General features: G+C 32.0%; 1 protein-coding gene across 5 annotated transcripts; it reads right to left on the bottom strand.

The window, feature by feature from the left end:
- Nucleotides 1-257: 257 nt before the first annotated feature.
- On the bottom strand, nucleotides 258-18868 carry LOC120767035. Of its 5 annotated transcripts, none has more exons than XM_040092909.1 (13): nucleotides 18793-18868; nucleotides 10264-10582; nucleotides 10050-10200; nucleotides 8417-8533; nucleotides 8165-8345; nucleotides 7854-8105; nucleotides 7565-7681; nucleotides 7344-7475; nucleotides 7018-7277; nucleotides 6800-6944; nucleotides 6510-6659; nucleotides 5674-5851; nucleotides 258-5621 (listed from the first exon to the last, which is right to left on the bottom strand). In XM_040092909.1, exons 2-13 carry the CDS (start codon nucleotides 10424-10426, stop codon nucleotides 2743-2745), a joined length of 4725 nt encoding a protein of 1574 aa, XP_039948843.1. In that variant the 5' UTR covers nucleotides 10427-10582; nucleotides 18793-18868; the 3' UTR covers nucleotides 258-2742. The 5 variants fall into 5 exon arrangements, with proteins under 5 accessions (XP_039948843.1, XP_039948819.1, XP_039948828.1 ...); XM_040092915.1 differs by having other exon boundaries at nucleotides 3069-3223; nucleotides 3649-5621; nucleotides 10050-10582; XM_040092885.1 differs by having other exon boundaries at nucleotides 10050-10582.
- Between the last annotated feature and the right edge of the window lie 1123 nt (nucleotides 18869-19991).

Here is a 19991-nt window from a genome sequence, read left to right as displayed (position 1 = left end):
CATTATTCTAACATTCCTATGTTACAGTGTGGAAATGGGCAAAATCGGACTAAAACCACGCCTACTTGTTATTATATGACATATTTTAGGCCTATAAAATAATTTGGAAACAACAATTTCAAAAAGTTAATGGGTGCTCATATTATGAATGAGTATTAAAAAATAAAATTATATACATATGTATGTATATTTCACCATCACTTGCAAATTAATTTTTTGTACTCACCCGTCAATATAAATTTCTTGATTTCCGATAGTTGCAATGTGTATAAATTTTTATTGTATTTAAAGTCTTCTTACCACATGTGAATTGATGTACATATGTATGTACGTTCTGCAATATCTTATGAGTTTATGTGTTTTAGATCTCCTGCTTTATATCTGTACATTCATATGACAATAAATATGTATGCATTTTAAATACAGTTGTTTAGTTTATTATTATATATAGTAAATACAACACCATATTATATGTTGGTGTGTAAAATTATTTATGTGAATTGCGTTTAACGCCAACTCATTCCCACAATATCGTTAATAAGCTCGCACGAAATAATTTAATCATAATAGGGAGTACAATAATAGTTTAATTAACAATCCATATGTATGTATGTGTAATATTTTTAATAGTTTAATTCTGCAGTTATAATTTCTCATTAAAAACTAATCTTTTTAGGTATTATCTAAAACGAATCAACAAACTTATATTAAAAAAATCTATCTTATTTTATATGTTTTCGTTTACATATATATATAATATATGTATTAGTATGTCACATACATATATATGTAAATACGTTTGTAGGTATGCATGTACATAATATGGTCTGATTAAATCCAACGTACGCTCAACTGTTTAAACTCTTAATTATTATGAATTTAGATCACAAATTCTAATAAATTCACAAAAATTAGATATCACAAGTTTTTTTTTTGATTATTGTTTGGTCATGAATATTTTAGCTAGAATCTACTGTATTAAACCTTAATGCGATTGAAATATTCATATAATTGCTTATGGTATAATGTTTTTATACACATAAATGTAGAATTACAGATAAAGCACATGGATGTAGATACGTATGTATATATTTACAATACAAACAAATACACCCACATATGAATTCTGAAGCATTTGCCTTTTAATTTTGGTGGAATGTGCGCTTAAGATATAAACCCATTAAAGTTTGTACTACTGTTTGACCGAAGCATTAAAAATAGTTCATAAAATTCTTTGGTATAATAAGAATTGAGTAAACACATCTTTTAAGTTTTGGAGAATAAAAATGTATATTCGCAAAATTCAAAATGGTATACAGTGAAATTCTCCTCTCATTAATATTTTCAAACAAAACCAATTCCTACAACCCGACATGAGAACTTTCCAATGACCGGACACGGTCACTATTCTGATAGTATTTCGTTTAAATTATATCTGATAAACGGGCAAGATTTCATAAAATGTTTCAAGAAAATTGTGTTTATAGTTCCCGCTCTTTTAAATTCTTATGAATGTTTGGTGTTTTGATACAGTTTTTTAAGAACAATACGTAAAAATAAATAATGGGGTAACTGTACTTCATTGACTCCTGGCTGACATTGTTTCTCATTTATTAGTTCAATAGAAATAGTATAAAGAGTTGCACCTTCTGCCTCTAACAATATTATTTAACCACTCGTTTTTGCTTCCATATATGGACAGCTCCCTTAACCGGACAAAACAGTGAGACGGTGGGTGAACGGTTATGCGAAATTTCACTGTATTGATATATCATAGTACATACAAACATATGTACCATAGATCTACAAGTATACTGATGACGAATATTGGTAGCAATAATATTTGGAAGTCACACACAAATCAACTTTTAGATATTGTATTAGTTCATATTAACTTTATGGAAGACATCTCTAAAATTCTATGATTCTCGCAAATATTTTATTTAAATTAATTTAAAACAATTTAGTACTCGAAAACCAAGGAACTACATATAAAAATATCTCAAAAGCCTAAGACAGTATATATTTTCCATTAATAAAGGAATTTAACGATATTAATATGTAAAGTTATTATTTAAAATAACATGCATTTATCGGGAAACGTTGCTAGAGAGTGTGTACGTATTCCTTAATAGAAGTCGTTTGCTTAAAATTTTGAGCGTAACTGCTTTAATCCTTATCAGATGATACGAGAATATCAATTATGTAATTCCAAAAATTATGACGTACTGTAGACGCATAATGTAATTTAAAATCATGAGTATTTTGAAAAAAAAACTAAAATATACATAATTGTATATGCATATGTATGTATATACCATACATTATTTAATAAATTTAAATATAGTGGACATGTATGCAGATATCCTTTGAATTTAGTAAATCCGGTAATATAAATATTATAGATATGTATAAGTTATACGAATTTTTTTAATACTTGCAACTTTTGTAAATTGATACATGCTTATACCGTATGTATTATTATATATGTATGTATGTATATGAAAATTAGTTCATTAGATCACAATGTATTACTTATTTCTGAAAGACATTGCTTGTGAAAAGGAATTTGACTCTCTTAGTAAATTAATTGTATTTAGCAATATGTATATTATCATGAACTGCGATATAATATTTGGTTACATTGAGTCTAAATATTTCATATATGTATGCATAAATTATTTCACAAAAAAGTAGCATATTTACATTACAAAAACATTCTCGAAATATGTATGCCTATGTTCATGGCGAGAATACCCGTAAACTTCGAAGTAAAGTTGCTAAGACATTGGCTAAACATTCAGCTTGTAGCGCAAGTTGTCCAGCCCCTAATGGACCGATTTGCACCCCTACTAATTCCCTGAAACTGGATCCCACATCATGAACTTTAAGCACAATATTTCGAGTTTGTAATGGTGACGATGTATGGAGAGTCATATCTTGTGTGAGTTCAGTAATACGCCGAATCGCTGTGAGACAGGAAGTGAGATGCTCTGGCAGAGTCGATAAAGTCATATCCGACATTGCTACTACTAAAAATTTAGACGCAGTCACTAGCATCAATGTTTGTTCAGTCAGTTCATTCCGAGCACGCTGAAATTTATCCTCGTCAATATTAGAACCCCCGCCTGCGAGTTGCGCTGCTGAACACTTGGCGGCTACCTGATCAAGTTTCACCAAGAGTCCTGCCATTGCTATGTCGGTTTTGGTCAACAGTGCTTCGCTGTCAATAACATGCCCATTCTTTATAATATACCTTTCCCCAAATTTTTGTGAAATAACAGATTTTAGAGGTTTGGACACTGAACCAGGACTTTCAATTTTTTGTGACATTTGGGGAGAACTGAATGAAGAGATAGGAAGAAATTTATCGATTGTTGAGTTCTTAATATAAGTCTGGGGGTAATAATTTTTTAATAGATGATTCTCATTCGATGTAGCAGTAATAGGGTGTTTTTCATGTTGTATGTTGCAGGAGTAATTAGAGATGGGGTTAGGATGAGATACCGGGAAAACGCATGAAGGCATCAATGGTGGAACATGTGAAAAATTTTCACTGCTTAAATCGTTCACATTTACTGATATATTTCGTTGAGTGGAACGGTTGGTTATTGGCGGCAAAGGTGGTTTCTGTGGGGCTTCACTCACCGATGGAGTGGAAGAATTTTCCTCACAGCTTTTGAAATTTTTAATTCTTGGTGGTAATAATGGTGGTCGCTCTTCGTGGGCTTTTTGTTCTTGTTTTTTAGCCTTTTCATTGTAGTTTTGAAAGCCAGCAGATGTGCCTGGTGGTCTCTTTGGATAATAACGTTGAATCAACTCTAGACTTTTAGGCGGTCGCTCTGGAGGTGTTGGTTTGTCTATGGATTGTAAACGTGGTGGCACCTCAAGACCGATTTTGTCTGATTCAGAAATATTTTCAGCATTACTTTTTAAAGATTTTGGACAGCAAGAGAACTTTCCCTTGCGTTCGACTGTGGAGTACTCGATCACATGCTCCTCTTCACATCTACTTAACTTGTTTAATTGATTTCGGTTTGGAAGCAATTTTTCTGAAATCGAATTGCTGTATAGATTTTCTGTTTGTTCCTTCGAATTATTTTTTTTATCTTCTGGATCAGGTGGTGGAGGAATTATAAATGACATTATTTCCTCTGGCGTTAGTTCTTTTGCTGGAGTAGTTCTTTGTGTTGGCGGTGCCACAATTATGTTTGCTAGGAATGTGTCCAGATCACTTTCAGCGTTAGTATTTAAAATATTTTTCGACCCATCACCGAAACCTTGTGGAGCAGCATTCAGTAAGGATATTGCGTCCAATTCGTCAGGAGTGCGTGGAGGTGGTATAGAGCGCAAATCAATTAAATCAGTATCAGTTGCAATAAATGTGTCACCATGAATTTCAAAACCATAAATTTCAGAAAGTTTTTTTGCAGCTACATCGGTATCCTGACTTCCATCATGAACATTGCTTATTTCTTTAAGTTGTTTCAAGTATTCTTTTAAATTATAGTCCTTATTATCTGAAGCAAAGTTATTGCCATCGGGACTATGCAGACCAAAGCTGCTTCGGTAAGCCAAATTCTGTTTATGGCTATTTCTTTTGTCATTAGAACATAGAATTAGTGGTCGGCGAGCTACAGGGGAGCCCGTTGGAGAATTAACTGATTCAGAATCGCTTTCACTTTGAGAAAAATCTGCGCTCGTTTGAAGATTGGTCAGTATTTGTCCGATGTTGTTAAATTTCCTATCTGGCCGCGGACTACACGTCGTACTAATATTTGAAATGGCAATCGACAGTTCTGACGGTTTCCTTCCAATTGAATTCAAACTCTGTGTTATACCATTTAAATCTTGATTTATAGATTCTGCCAAAAGAACTAAGGAATCACTATGCTTAAGAGCCCCTAGTTGAGGGGTATCCTCCGTTGAAGATATTTTACTGCTATTCATACTATCGCAGTCACTATCGAACTCCAGCGAATTGCCTGTTTTATTTAGATTTTGTTCCTTATTTATGGATTCATTCGGCCATATATTCAAAGTACTATTAAATTGGATATTAGTATCATACGAAAGCTCATCAGACTCAGGAACCATCTCACCCTGCTCATTTAAATACTGTTCGGAGCTTTCTACCATTTTTTGCATTTCGTGAACACGTCGTAGTACTTCAACATTTTTAGCCTCTATGAAAGCATTTGTTTCCATAGTGATTGATCGATCACCACCGCTACTGTCGCTTATACCGGAATCCTTTGCTTCCTCCAATAATTCCGTAGCCATAACACTGTGAATATCTAGACCTGTAGAACCGTCGTTAACAAGTGGTATAATCTTAGGGTTGTGGTTACTATGTGCCTTATTTGAAGAATTCAAATCCATATAATTCTTTTCGGATCCACTTAAAATATAATTTTTTTCATTTTTGCTTTCAATTGATATAGTTTTGTTTTTCTCTGAATGATAGGGGGGCAATAATAGGAATGTTATGCTGTGAGTTCGATCGTGAAAAGGCAATAAATAACTCCAAACAGCTGGTATGACGGTGTGTTGGGTTAAATAAGATGGTGCATTGTCATCATGATGTTGATCTCGTTCCCGTTCCACAGCAAGTATTTTTCCTAATTTTATAATATATTTTATAAAATAAACTGGTATTTAAGAAAATCATACCTGTTAATAAGCAATGATAACCGGATAAAACTAGTGAGAATTCACATGCATCACGATCCTCCATTGAAAATTTTACTGATTTGCCTCCCTGCATATAAATGGTTACACTGCAAGACACGTCATCTTCCCGTTTGACGGCGACATGACTAAAGTCTTCAATAGCTGATATAGGTTGAGGCTGTGTAAAATACAATATTAATCTGATAATTGCTAAAGTTCGTTTTATAATATATGTATGTATGTACTAAATACAAAAATTCATACCATAGCAAAAGTATACAAACATATAATAAATGGTATTTAGAAAATATGATATTTTGGCCAATGAAGAATTAAAAGATAAAATAGAAATTGTTAAATCATGTTTATTGCCTATAGTTATTGCTAGCAATAAATTCATTTTAATGGTTTGACAAGCCCGTTTTCAATTATACAAGAAGGTTTAGAGTGGCAATATATAACATTTTTTTTTTCGACTAATTCCTGTATCAATATCCCCAAAACGCTCACGTTAAATGTATTGTGCTAAGCCACAATGGTTTATAAAGGTTTTAGATTGTATAATACATTGCCAATGGAATTAAAATATGAAATCAGGAATATAGCATTTAAACCAAAACTAGAATAATGAAACGTCATGTTAAGTATTTTTGTATACTAATAAATATTAATAATAAAATATAAATATATATTAAAATAATTAAAATTGCCACCAACCGCACCTCCTTTTACTGTATCGACTATTGAATGACTTAACTGACTTAGCAATAGACAACTTTGAGTACCAAAGATATTGAAGCAAATTTAAAGTAAACAAATGATCCTCAAATACCTACCACCGAATTTCTTACACTTGGTATTTGACTCAAGCCATAGCGTGGGCTAATAAGTAAAACGCGTTCAACACCTTCCCTTTGGTTTGTACTAAAACATTTAGCGCCATAGCTGGGTAAAGTTGAGATAATATCCAAATAGTGCAATTTTGCCTAAAAATATATATTTTATAAATGTATATTAATATAAATGTTATGCACTATATAGATAATTTATTTAATGTAATTTTAAATTTAATTTATGTATGTATATTAAAAATTGATAGAAGGATGGTTGTAAAATTATTTTTCACCTGTAACTGTGTCAAAACTTTAGCGGATGAACCAGTCATTTCTGCATTTAGTTTAAGAAAGTGTGATATCAATCGTCTAAGTTCCTTTCGTTTCATTCCCTCAAATAAAGATATCGGTACAAATCTTTCTAAACCAAATTCTCGCCTATAATTAAGTACAATATTTAAATTCGTTCCTATTTTAAAAACATATACAAATATTCCCATTTATAACTTACTCAACTGCTTTAACTGTTAATTTTGTTGGTGAAATGTTATTGGCCAATGCATGTTGATGCATATGTAATGCTGCTAGTCTTAATGCTACCTCTGGCTGGAGTTCGGGTGCAAAACGTTCTTGTGTCACATCATTGCAGCATTGCATATATAAATAATCTAAAGCATTCAAATCTTTCTGAGCCAAATCGCCAGCGGATTTCGGTACGAAAGTCACACGAAATAAGCAACGCAGTTTATGAGCACCTGGCCGCGCAGCGATCTGCAATGTTATATAAGATAATTAAATTACTTTACAAGGGAATTAATGAGAAAGAAAAAAAATTACTCTCGCCAAAGATTCCTCAGGATCCAGTAATGTGAGCTTATTCCGTTTTAAACTTTTCACATGCTCCAATACAAGGCTAAAAATTTCCCCTGTAGAAAGACACAACTTGTCTAGAAGTGAACGTACCACATCCTTTCAATAAACGATTTCGATTAATTTTCTCACAAATGCTATCATTATTCTGTATAACATTACTATAGTTATATCACAATAAATATTACCTGCACACTGGTAGAGGAATCGTATTTGAATGACTTTGTTTGCCCATTTTCAAGGAATACTTTGAGCACATTTGCCATCGGCGGCACACAAATGTCTCCCAATGAAAATGCTGATGCCTGTTAAATAATCCAAAAGAAACGTTTTATAAATTTCTAAAAAAAATAATAATCTCATTGCAAGCATGAAAGAACTTGCTTAATAATAGAAAAAATGGAAACAAATTTTGAAAAAAATGTAGGGAAAATCTTATCTATACATCATAACACATTAGTATTATTGCTTTCTTACCGGAAATAACGGTGATCCATTTACGCAAACACTTTCAGCAAAGCGAACCCTACTAGGTCGCGTCCGTAATTTTGCTCGTTTACCCGCTGAGAGGAGTGTAGATTTACGACCGGGTGCAAAGATATGCGTTGGTTGACACACCATTATTGTTACTTCGTTTTCACAAGCTCGTACCAATTGAATAACATGATCACGAGGAGCCTCTTTTACATCTTCTCCGTTTACTGCGAGAATCTGGTCACCAGGTTGAAGCTTAATTAAATAGATATAGTTTAATTCATGTCTCTTAAAAATAACATAATATGCGTTACTTTATTCATACTGGGTCCACCATCTGTAACGAAACGTACTATAACTGGTCTTTCACTGCCAGCAACGAAACCGAAGCCTAGGGTAGGGCTGCGCTCAAGAGTTACCATTCTTGGTTCGGGTGAATTGCCATCACATTGTATATTTTCAGGTGCCTCATATGTTGTGGTTTTATTTATGTGACTGCATAAAATAGGAAAAAATATATATGTATATTGACAATAATAATGTGTAATTTATATATCGAATCTTACTTTATGTAATATGATCTTGCTTTTGAATCTATTGCCCTTTCCCAACCATAAGGCAATTCTTCATATTTACACCAGTCTTCGCTAGATGGCAACCAACTCGATGTTTTAGCAACATGGCTGACAAGAAAAAGATATGATTTAATAAATTTTTTCCTACGATGTGAACAATTGTAAATGGTTTGTAAAAAAAATACGAGGCTAATGAAGTGAACAACTGGATATCATGATCATATCTGCAGCAATCCATTTTGCTCCAAATGAGTTCATCCGTGTGCACCCATTTATAAAATTAGTTAATGCATATTAGCATAACTAATAATAATTTGCATATACTATTAGTGGCAGTGGTACAACATCTATGATTAATTGCAAATTAATGAACAAGTTTAGGATAACTTCCCTTTTTACCTCCTACAACCAGATATGGTCCTTAGGTATATTTATGAAAAATACGTGTCTGTTGATGAAATGAATGCAGTCTGGATGTAGTAAGTCGTATATTTTAAAACTATTAGCCTTAAAATTCTTGCATCTGCATCTTGGTAACTTGCATCTGATATGTTCTCGTGAATTGCTTTTCATAATATGTCCACTATCATTTAATGCATTACTTCTAAAAACGAGTGCATATGTTTGTATATTTAATATTATGCTAACTATCATAATTCATTTATATAATATATAATACTAGAGGACTCGTCCACACTTCACTGTGGCTGATACATAGATAATACTACTACTACCATCTATATGATTTCTATTAGTTGGATTATAACTATTAGTTAATGAGATATAGCATTCTTGTGAAGCAGCTTGTGTTAGTTGACAAAAAAATGGATAACAAAGCATTTCGTGTGTTAATAAGCATTGCTTTTTTGGGGAAAATACTGTTGAATTTGGACTCGGAAATCCACCGTTGAAAAGATAATTGATAAGCTGGAAACGGGCGAAATGAGCAAAATAGGTGCCTCGCAAGTTCATAATCCAACAAAAACAACGAATAACTGATTCTGAGAAGTGTTTAAGGGCTCTCTAATCGGAATAAAGCCGAAATTTTTCTTCAGTGATAGAAATATAGCTCCATCACTTCCCACTGGAGTCCAATCGACAGTCATTCTAGTGGACTGCGCATGATGAACCGGTTCTCAGGCGTGGAAAAACGAAAAAGGCGGCTGGAAAGGTTATGACATCAGTCTTTTGGGATGCACGTGGTATAATACATACTCAACGACTGAATACTGAGCCAGTTATAATCTATTTCACTGCGTATTTGGTTTTAGTTCTTTTCTTCTATTCCAAATATTTAGCAATTGTATTATTTTTGAGGAAGAATCTGTTAAAAATGGTACGCGTATATTCAAATGATTCCTACAAACATTAATTTTGAACAAATGCTTATGATTTTAAATAATTTAAAATATATTTTTTTTATTTATGAATTGTATTAAACTTTGACATAAAAAGATAAAAGGTATCCTATGTCCTTACCCTGGTTCTAAGCTACCTCTCCACCAATTTTCAGCCAAATCGGTTTAGCCGTTCTTCAGTTATAAATGGTGTAACTAACAACAACTTTCTTTTATATACATATATATGTAGATTATTAAGCTGCACACCACACATCCTTACTTACTTGCAATAATATAGCCGGCCCTCTTTACCCATATGAACAGTCCACTCATCCTTCAGAGTTTCCTGTAGCGCTTGTAACTGTTGACCAATTTCTTTCCAACTTTCTTTATTACTCAATACAGCATAGTCTTCTGTCGTAGTGCCAATCAAAGCTGGAAATTTTGAGGTAAGGAAGGAATGAGCGATACAACAGATTCCGTTTTCACTCTGATTACCAGGTGATAGAGAATTAGTGCCCACTGTGGACACAGGTCCATTATTTTTTGATATTATTGAAGCCGCTGTTTGTACATTTTCCAATTTATTTGTGCTTTTGACTGCCAATTGAGGAGATGTTGTTCTATCACTGTTTGATCGCCCCGAAGGCAGTAACATCATCGAAGAGCATTCGTAGCTATCGGGAAGTAGTAATTTAACATGTAAAATACATGCGTATGTATTCTAAAGGTACTTGATTCCAATAATTGCCAAAGATATTCCGAATTCTTCTTTATTTGCAATATAATGGGTTGAGATTCTAAAAAACGTAAATACCTTACAGATAATTAAGTATAATTTTTATTTTTTGTTTATAAAATAGTTAATAAGCATAATTTTTAGGAAGCAGAATAATGTAGGCTCAGTTCGTTGGTTCACATATACTTCATTTGACGCTTATACTTTTACACTCTTACAAAATGTTGCTACAGAATATAATAGTTGAATTCCGAGTAACTGTCTGTTCGCAAGATGTAACTTGAGCGAAAGTTTAGATATTCCCTTAGCCCCCATATACCTAACATAGGGAAATTTGAACAACTTGTTGACTTTATACCATATATTGACTAATGTGAAATTGTGAGAGCTCGTTTTACTCATAACAGTAAAGAGTATAAAATCGAGCAAAAATAACTTGCCTTAGCCCCCATATAACTGATATTCTGGATTTTGAAACGACCCGCCGTCTTTACTCCACATATACATATGTATATTCATATGATTATATGTATGTATATTATATAATCAAGAAATTGCTTGAAAATAAGTTCTCAAGTATATGTATATGGGCAATGTCAAAAATTTATGTAATCAACTGTTTTTCTGTCCTCAATGATTTTTGTATATTTTCCGCTAACGGGAAGTAATATATAGTATTAAAAAGGAAAATAAAATAACGGAGTCTATGACCTTCAAAATATGTTAATATGATACTGATTTCGTAAAACAATGAAGTTGAACCCTTTCGCTACACTTTTTAATTTTGCCAACACCTCAAAGTATTTGAGGCTTTGATCCCTGCAAGTTGCAAGAGTATAAAATGTTCGGTTACACCCGAACTAAGTCCTTCCTTACTTGTTACAGATTGAATGATAAAAAAACATAATCTACTATTTATACTAGGTTTGAAAAGTAACTGTTTTATATGAAAATTATACAACATTTATAAATAAGCTGAATGTCCAACATAAATTAACGCTGTTGGGGTACTTCAATGTAAATATAACTCAGCTAAATATGTATTGAGTAAGTACTTTAATTAATGATATACCTACAGAATAGCTTGAAGTTTTCAAGAAACTACCAATGAAGTCAATAAACTTAAATATTAAGGTGATTTTTGACATGGAACAAAACGCCTGAATAACTCGAATTGACCGCGTTAAGTGTTAACGACTAACATTTTGCTAAATATACATACATACATTTATAAATATGATCACTGCTTTTTTAATGTAGTATGATTGCTTGCATGTATACACACCAAGTGAGTAAGTTTGTAAATGCAAACTGAAAGTGTAATGGAATGAAAACTTCAATTTACCATCAAAATAAGTATCTACAAATATACTTGACCAGTTGGCCTTAATTCTCTAAAAGAAATACTGCACACTGAATACAACTTACAATACAGTGGTAATAAGAATTAATAACAAAACATTATAAAGGGTTTAAGGTCAATTTATTGACTATTTTCTAGTAATTAGTATGTATTATTAGGGGGCTGGCAAATTCTTGCAGCCAGATATTCGTATTTTATTGTTACAAGCTTGTTAGTTTATTTGAGAGACAAAATCAGACAAATTCATACAATCAGCAAATCTTATAACATATTTTTATATTCTCGCATCATGCTGATACCGAGTATAATAGTTTTGTGCACTTAACAGTTGTTTGTAATACTCATAGTGCATTTCTAAAGATAACGTTTTTTCTCCGCTGCGAAACCCTTTGAAGCAGCCTTTCTAAAGAAGCATCCTAAAAGAAATACAGGACAGACTTCAGAAATCTGGCATCAAATGCAACAAATACTATAATCAAACCCTTACTTTCAAAAAGAAGAAAGTTTGCATTGGGTGCACAAAAATATCAACCGTGATTGGAGCAATATAATATTTAGAGATGAGTCAACTTTTGTATTCCTCAACCCCTTGGGACGTGTTAGACTAAGAAAGAGATAAACATTAATCAAAGGAGTCACCGCTTAAAAGGTTCATGTTTATGGATGCTTCTGTGCTCATTAATTTAGGGTTTTGAGGTAGTTCGTAGAGAACCTAAACTCCATTATAATAATAAAATGTTATAAAAAGGGTTTACTGATGTGAACTGAAATGCTTTACGGCAAAAATAGCTATGATTGGATACTACAAAAAGACAATGATCCGAAACATACAAGTAGAAACAGATTGCATATTGCAGAGCATATTGTTAATTTAGATTGGCCATCGCAGTCACCAAAGAAATGATCAGGATGATGAGACGAGTTGTACTCCAGGTGTTTGTATGAGTAAAAATTTAGATATATAGTATTAGCGAAATTTTGTACTCGTGTTTATTGGTACCATAAGTGGCCGTTGTTGTAGATGGCCAGAATCGGATCATCGTCAAACCCATATGCCGTTAATAAAAAAATATATAGTGCTATAATCAAGCTCTACATCAATTTACAAAACTAAAATTGAGTAAAAGAGATCGCAATTGAAGGAAAAGTAATAAAACTAAGTGAGTCTATGAACTATACATATATAATATAACCTTAAATACATTTTACGCGCAAAGTTTTATTTCGATAACGTCATTGGCATTCAGTTATAACACTTTTTAAGCTTTCGACTAAAGATATTTTGTAAAATTATATTTTAATTTTTTAATCTCGATGTTGGGACTAGAAATTAAAACTAAAACTTGCCATATACCCAACAAAAAACGGTATTTCCCCGGCTTTTTTCCAGGCAAGTTACAAGAGTATAAATGGTTCGGTTACGCCCAAAGTTAGCTTTTCCTTACTCCTTTTTGAATTATGTTCCTTTGTTGAATGCAATAATATATTGTTTACTAATAAATATACTTTTCATCCTCATAAAATTTTTTATTTTATATGTTTAGATCTGTTCTAAAATTACAAGTTAAATGTAAGGAGTTAAGTTACTCAAGTGCGCATATTTGTAATATATGTAATTAGTTACACTATGAATGTATGTTGTAAAAAAAGAAAGTGTTCAAATATGTATACATAATATTTTTGGGGCGAGTAGATGTTATTTTTGGAGTGTCATGCGCATACAGACGCAACGTGTTCAGACTTGGTAATCATATTTGCTAAGTGGAATATTTCTGACATCCTAACCTCTAAACTGTCAAATATTAATAGAAAGACATACCGGCTATCTTTTCCCCGCCTCTAAATAGTTACATGTTAATATCTTTCAAACCAAACTTGTTGAAAGGAAATTTTTAGCACCGCTTTGAAAATGGGTAAAATTATAATATCTATAACCATTTCAACTCCCCATATAAAGGTTTTGCTGAACACTACTAAAAGTGCGGTAACTCACTTAATAAATCCGCTTCCAGCTTTAAATTTCAAAACCAAGATGGTAGTAAAAGGTTTTATAGCGGTATAAGAATCGGACAATGGGCGTGGCTCCGCCTACTTTTAGGTAAAATCCCATATCTCAGGAACAACTTGACCAATTTCAACCGAATTTGGTGCATGAAGTTACCCATCGCAGACTGTTAAAATGGGCGAAATCGAATGACAACCACACCTACTTTCCTTATAACGAACTTTTAAATATTGTCTTAATTTTTCACTCAACGGTATACAAATCAAACATAAATTAAGCTATCAAATTAAAACTTTGCGCAAATACTGTCATCAAGTTGTTTAATCTTATGACTATAAATTGTAGAAATCGGACTTTAACATTTCAAGAAACCAGGCACAAAATATGCTATCAAAAATGCTATCAAATTAAAACTTTGCGCAAATACTGTCATCAAGTTGTTTAATCTTATGACTATAAATTGTAGAAATCGGACTTTAACATTTCAAGGAACCAGGCACAAAATATGTGAACACCAGTGCATATGGAAAATTTTTTAGCGAACATATTGGTCAATCTGTGAGTTCAACATTTGAATTCAATGGGACTCTCAAACCCCTCGAAATTTTATTTTTAAATGACCGTAATTTTTTAACACACCTTCTATATTTAAAATTAGCATATTATATTTTTAAAGCAATATTTCAAACTGTTCTTGAGCTGCAACCTTTTTAAAGTATAGCCGCTCAGTTCACTAAACTCATGTATTTTCAATGATTTTTTATTGGGATTATTCTAACTAAATAAGGTCCTTTAATTATAATAAAAAAAACTAAACTCCAGTGTGGGAAAAAAATTCTGTACGAACCATGATTGGTCTTACATGATTTGAGCTGATAAGAAGCGTCAGATTATTAAAAATTTTTAGTGATAAATATACTTTAGGTGCAGATCGGCCTGTTAGCCATAAAATTATCGAATCCCCAATAAATAGCGGGTTTAGATGATTAGTTTGTCAAATTTGAGTTTTTGGTACAAATTTCACTGTTTGAAAAAGTTTGCACTTAAAAATTCAATGAATGTTGTCATAGTAATAATCATGCTATGTCGGTCCAACCAATCTTGGGCAACACAGTTTTTTGTTAATATGTAGTACTATACATACTATGGCATTACCATAGCCATAACTACAGTTTTCAATTTTGGAATTTTAGTTTACCGCCAGAGTTATAAAAAGTTGATAGCATTGAAGTAATGTACTTAAAAACCTAAAATGGAATATACCATAGTCGTTTTGAAATCAAAATGCTTTCAAAACAATTACACAGCTCTGAAATTTTTTTTCGTGGTCCGGTATTAGCGAAATTTGAGGTTTTCAAATTACCAGATAACGAATTTATTCATGAAAGTATTGAATGCGCTACTGTTTTTATGAAGATTATTTGATATACAATTTGCTCAATTATCGGCTTGCTGGTAATAAAATTTATTTTTCCGGCCATGGTTTGGGTTCTGCGAAACTTTTTCGCGCCTACAAAGGACTTGGTCTAATTTGGAGAGAACATTTTTAACGTCATTCTTCCCATTTTTTCTACGAAAAACTGTCAAAAAACCTAGTCAAATTCGATCATTTTTATCCAAACCGCCGTCATTTAGTCAAATTTCACAGATTCTACAGATTAATAATCTTTTTGAAATCTTTGTTTTAGACCAAAATTACGGCCGCATTAGTGAACATCGTACAGGACCTTTTTTACGTGTCATTTCAAAAATTTATTTAACTATTATACACCCAATAAATAAACATAAAAAAAATAATTTTGTATTCGTCATGAATGGATTTATTTATTAAAAAAAAGTCCGATCGATTAGTTAATTTCAACCCTATAAAAAAAATCGCGAAATTCAGCGACTTTTCGGAGGGTCACACTGAGACGATCCTTTAAAGTCTATAGACTATACGATACCTTTTTAAAAGTTTAAAATGTAATTCGCATGCTCTCAGAAACAAAGATGTCAGCAATTCCCAGAAATTGGTACACTATATCAGTGCAAGTGAATGGGATTTGTCAAAGCAGTGGACGTGTAAGTTCAATATCACCAATTACATTTGTAGAAAATTGGCGAAACTTCGTAGGAAAAGTAGAAAGGTTGAATATTTAATGGTTCTTAAATAAATACAGTAATTAATGAAAGATACAGATATTAACATACTTAGTTATGATGGTTTTGGAAAGCGAATTTTATAAAAGTTTTGTGTTGCTAGTCGAAAATTTCCTAGGTAACTAGGTAGGTATGACTTTTGATCTGAATATTAAATAATCGGTAAGGAAAATTTATTAAAAAATATCTTTGCGTAAATTGAGTTATTTCTCAATAAAATAGTATGCTAAAAAACTAATAATAGAATTCTTCATGAGAAAAATTGAACATATAGTAGATGGGAAATTATGTTGAATAATTTTTTTCTATCTAAATAATTTGAATAATATTTTACTTTTTAATTCTCATCATCATAATTTTATGGTAGTCAGAGTAGTAGAGGTGGTTATGTCAAACTAGCTCATTTATGCTCTTCAGAATGAGCTGTTGCAAAGCAAGTTGATACCCCATCTCATAGGTACAATAACACTATTTTTATCAATGGTGTTAGAAACAACCAATTGGAAAAAACTACTAATCTGCCCACCATATTGAGAGTCTACCCAAATAAATATTCGCTCAAAATACATATAATATGAGACCTAACACAAGCTTTCTCAATTACACCATTTGTTAGAATAGCTGCAGTATTTTCCACATCTAATACATACATACTTTGTTTAGATAACTAAGTATAAAATACCTGAGTATATGTGTCTTAGTGATGGTTCACACACAAATACTTTTGTTGTCCAAACTCGTAGTTTGCTTGAAATGCAAAGGGCACTTGCACAATATGTAAATACTCGTATAAACAATTGTTAATGTTAAAAATTCCCAAAATCCCTGGGTGGGCCAGCTTTCACACTAAATAAAATTGGTTCGTGCAAAAACACCCAGTGAAAATCTCTCTTTTAAAACGAATTGTTTGTTAAAGCACCACATTCATAGGATATTGTATAAAATTTTCAAGCAATATTTAAAAATTGTCTCGAAAACAATGTACAACAAATATTAATTTTACATGAACTCAAACCTGCAAACGTTTACTACATATATGAAACCATCTGCTTACTTTACTAAGATAGCTTATTTTTGAAACCTATAATTGGAGAACCAACCATCAATATTAGTACTCTAAGGTAAATTTTTTGTTTGTGGCACGGTCCAAACCAAGGACTTTTCAAACCATGTACATATAGCAATCAATTTTGTATAAATACACATACATACATGACGCATATACGGGTAAAATCTTAATAATTTTGCATTTGAATGTATGCATATACATACATATACAAACCACATTGAAAAGTTATGGCAGTTTTGCAGGCAATACCACATTCTTTAATTTAATTATTCTTGGTTGATGATTTTTGTATTACTCTTGGTTTGTATCCGTTTTACTTTAATTCGTAAATACAAAACATTTGTAAGTATATGAATATGCGATGAAAAGCATAATCTAGTTCACGCATATGTACTAAGTATGCAGCTTAGGCGTACATTTATAAAAACATATATGTATATACATACATATGTAGTATATATGTATACAAATGTATGTATATATAAACAATGTCGAGCAATTCACACCCACGGACAAAATCCGATATAAAGAGAGTGGGTAAAAGGAAAAAAAGAAAAAATAACTTGAGCATTTTTTAAATATGTGCTGTTGTATATAAACTATATGTACATATGTATGTATTTGGAAACACAATTTAAAATATATATATAGAATTTATAGTTCTTAAAACACATCAATTTGTATCTAATAATTGGTTATACGTAGTCATGACGAATTTCATTACTATTGAATATTATAATGCGGATAGATTATAAACAACTAATAATAATTTAGCTTTCAAAAAATGCACTTCTTTACGTTATTTATGTTTTACTGCCTTCATTGTAGTAACACTTTACGATTAAATTCTGACCACATAAAACCTTATTTTCGGGTATACGATGTTCATAGTATTTTTCCCGCTACAAAAATAACAACAAAGTGGATACATATGAACGGTTTCATTCATATTCAAGTTCAATCATAACCAATATGCAGTACATTAATCTAAATAAACATTGTAGGAGGGTATACTGTTCCATTAATTGTTGTCAACCACTATACACAATTGTATGTACACACATATATACATGTGTATGTACATGTAAATAACTTGGGCGTTTTCCGCCTTTCATATGGAAATTTATCAGTAATATTTATATCACAACAGTTTGTAATCAGCAGCACCAAACTTTTATATTATTATCGTATACAATATTGCATCTTAAAACAACATCAGTAAACTAAATACGGCATCAATAAGACGAGGCTGACGTCCCACGCTGCCAAATCACATACACACATATCTGTGTAAGTATGTATGTAAGTTTAGTCGTTGTCGCACTTTTTTCATTTCAATGATATTTAATCAAATTTCATACACAAATATTGAGAGTAAACAATTAATAATGATTTTCTCGTTTATTTCCACTTGCACAGTTCATTTAAAGGTTACCTCAACTGACATGGTTACATAGACATTTTTGTAAGCTGTGGTCATTTATACATACATACTTCTCATGTATGATATGAAATATGCTTTTTTTTGCAATTTTAAACCGATATTTTGTCTTCGATGAATTGAGGGAGGCAAAGGCGCCTCAAGATTCCATATTTAGTGGACACATCGTATGTACTGTACAAACGAATTCAAAAACTCATACGCATGCACAGACCCACACCCAAATGAAAATATTTTATTTTTATTTTTTGTAAAATTGTGTATTTACTTAAGTTCTTCTAAATTATCCGCTGACTGTCGAGATTCATGTCCGCACGAAATCACTCTCGCGTATAAACTGTTTATGGTTCCAACACGCTTGCAAGTATTCAGCGCCGTGTTTGGTTTTGTGGACATGCTCCAAAGAATGAATGAGTTCCTATATATTAATATACATATGTATGTACATCGCAAAAGCTTTTTTATTCATTAATGTCTTTTGTTATATAATAAAGCTCTAAATTTAAGCTTTCAAGTATGTTCGTGGTTTTAAGGTTGTGATCTTCTCTAACGAAGGAAAACTAGACCTACAACCAATCAACCAACTACCAGAGGACGTATATTATATATGTACATATATGTATATACATATATATATAAATATACGTTTCTGCTACTACTATATATTTCGTTCTTTGCAAAACTGTTTATTAAAATAAAGAAATATGGAATTTGCATAATACGAGTTTTTGTAATAACAAGGTTCTGGGTCTTAGTTCTAATAATACCACTTTCTACTCTTGCAACTTGTTGCTACACAGTCTAAATAGTTTTGTTCACCTAACGGTTGTTTTTATCAAAAAACCCCATAAAATGAAAACATATAAAGTGCCATAACTAAGCGCTAAATTAAGGTATAAAACTATAATTTGATACAGGGGATTGCAATAGCAAGGGGCTCGATATCGACCTAATTTGGTATGTAATATTATCTTAACATTTTTATGTTTCAGTGAGCGAAATTGGACTACATCCACTCCTACTTCACGTATAATACAATTTAAAACTCCATCTGATTCTTTCACTTTCCAGTACTTAAATCAATAAATGTATCGGTATAAAACTTTACCCGAATAGTGTGCTTTAAGTTTGACTAAAAAATGTCAAAATCAAAAAATACCAGTAAGCCTGCTTGTTAATACATTAAATCGGATCAATACTTACCTTAGAACCTAGTATATACCTATTACAAAAGTTTTCGAACTTCCAGTTTACTTTTACCGCTTACAGTGGCTAGTACATGAGTTAGCTCACTGAAAACGAGAGATCGTGTTTTACTAATAACCAGGGGCGGATCCACGGATCTTCGCAGTTTTATATTTTACCTTGTCCGCCCTTATTTCTATCGAAGGACAGAAAGAGAATTCTACTGACTAGGGGTTATGATCCTGGGCGTGTTCGTGGCCAGAGGCCACGCCACCATTTATT

Source organism: Bactrocera tryoni, chromosome 1 (assembly GCF_016617805.1).
Source record: "Bactrocera tryoni isolate S06 chromosome 1, CSIRO_BtryS06_freeze2, whole genome shotgun sequence".
Lineage (NCBI taxonomy): Eukaryota > Metazoa > Arthropoda > Insecta > Diptera > Tephritidae > Bactrocera > Bactrocera tryoni.
The sequence above is the reverse complement of the archived record's forward strand: the minus strand, read 5'-3'. Positions and strand labels throughout refer to the sequence as shown.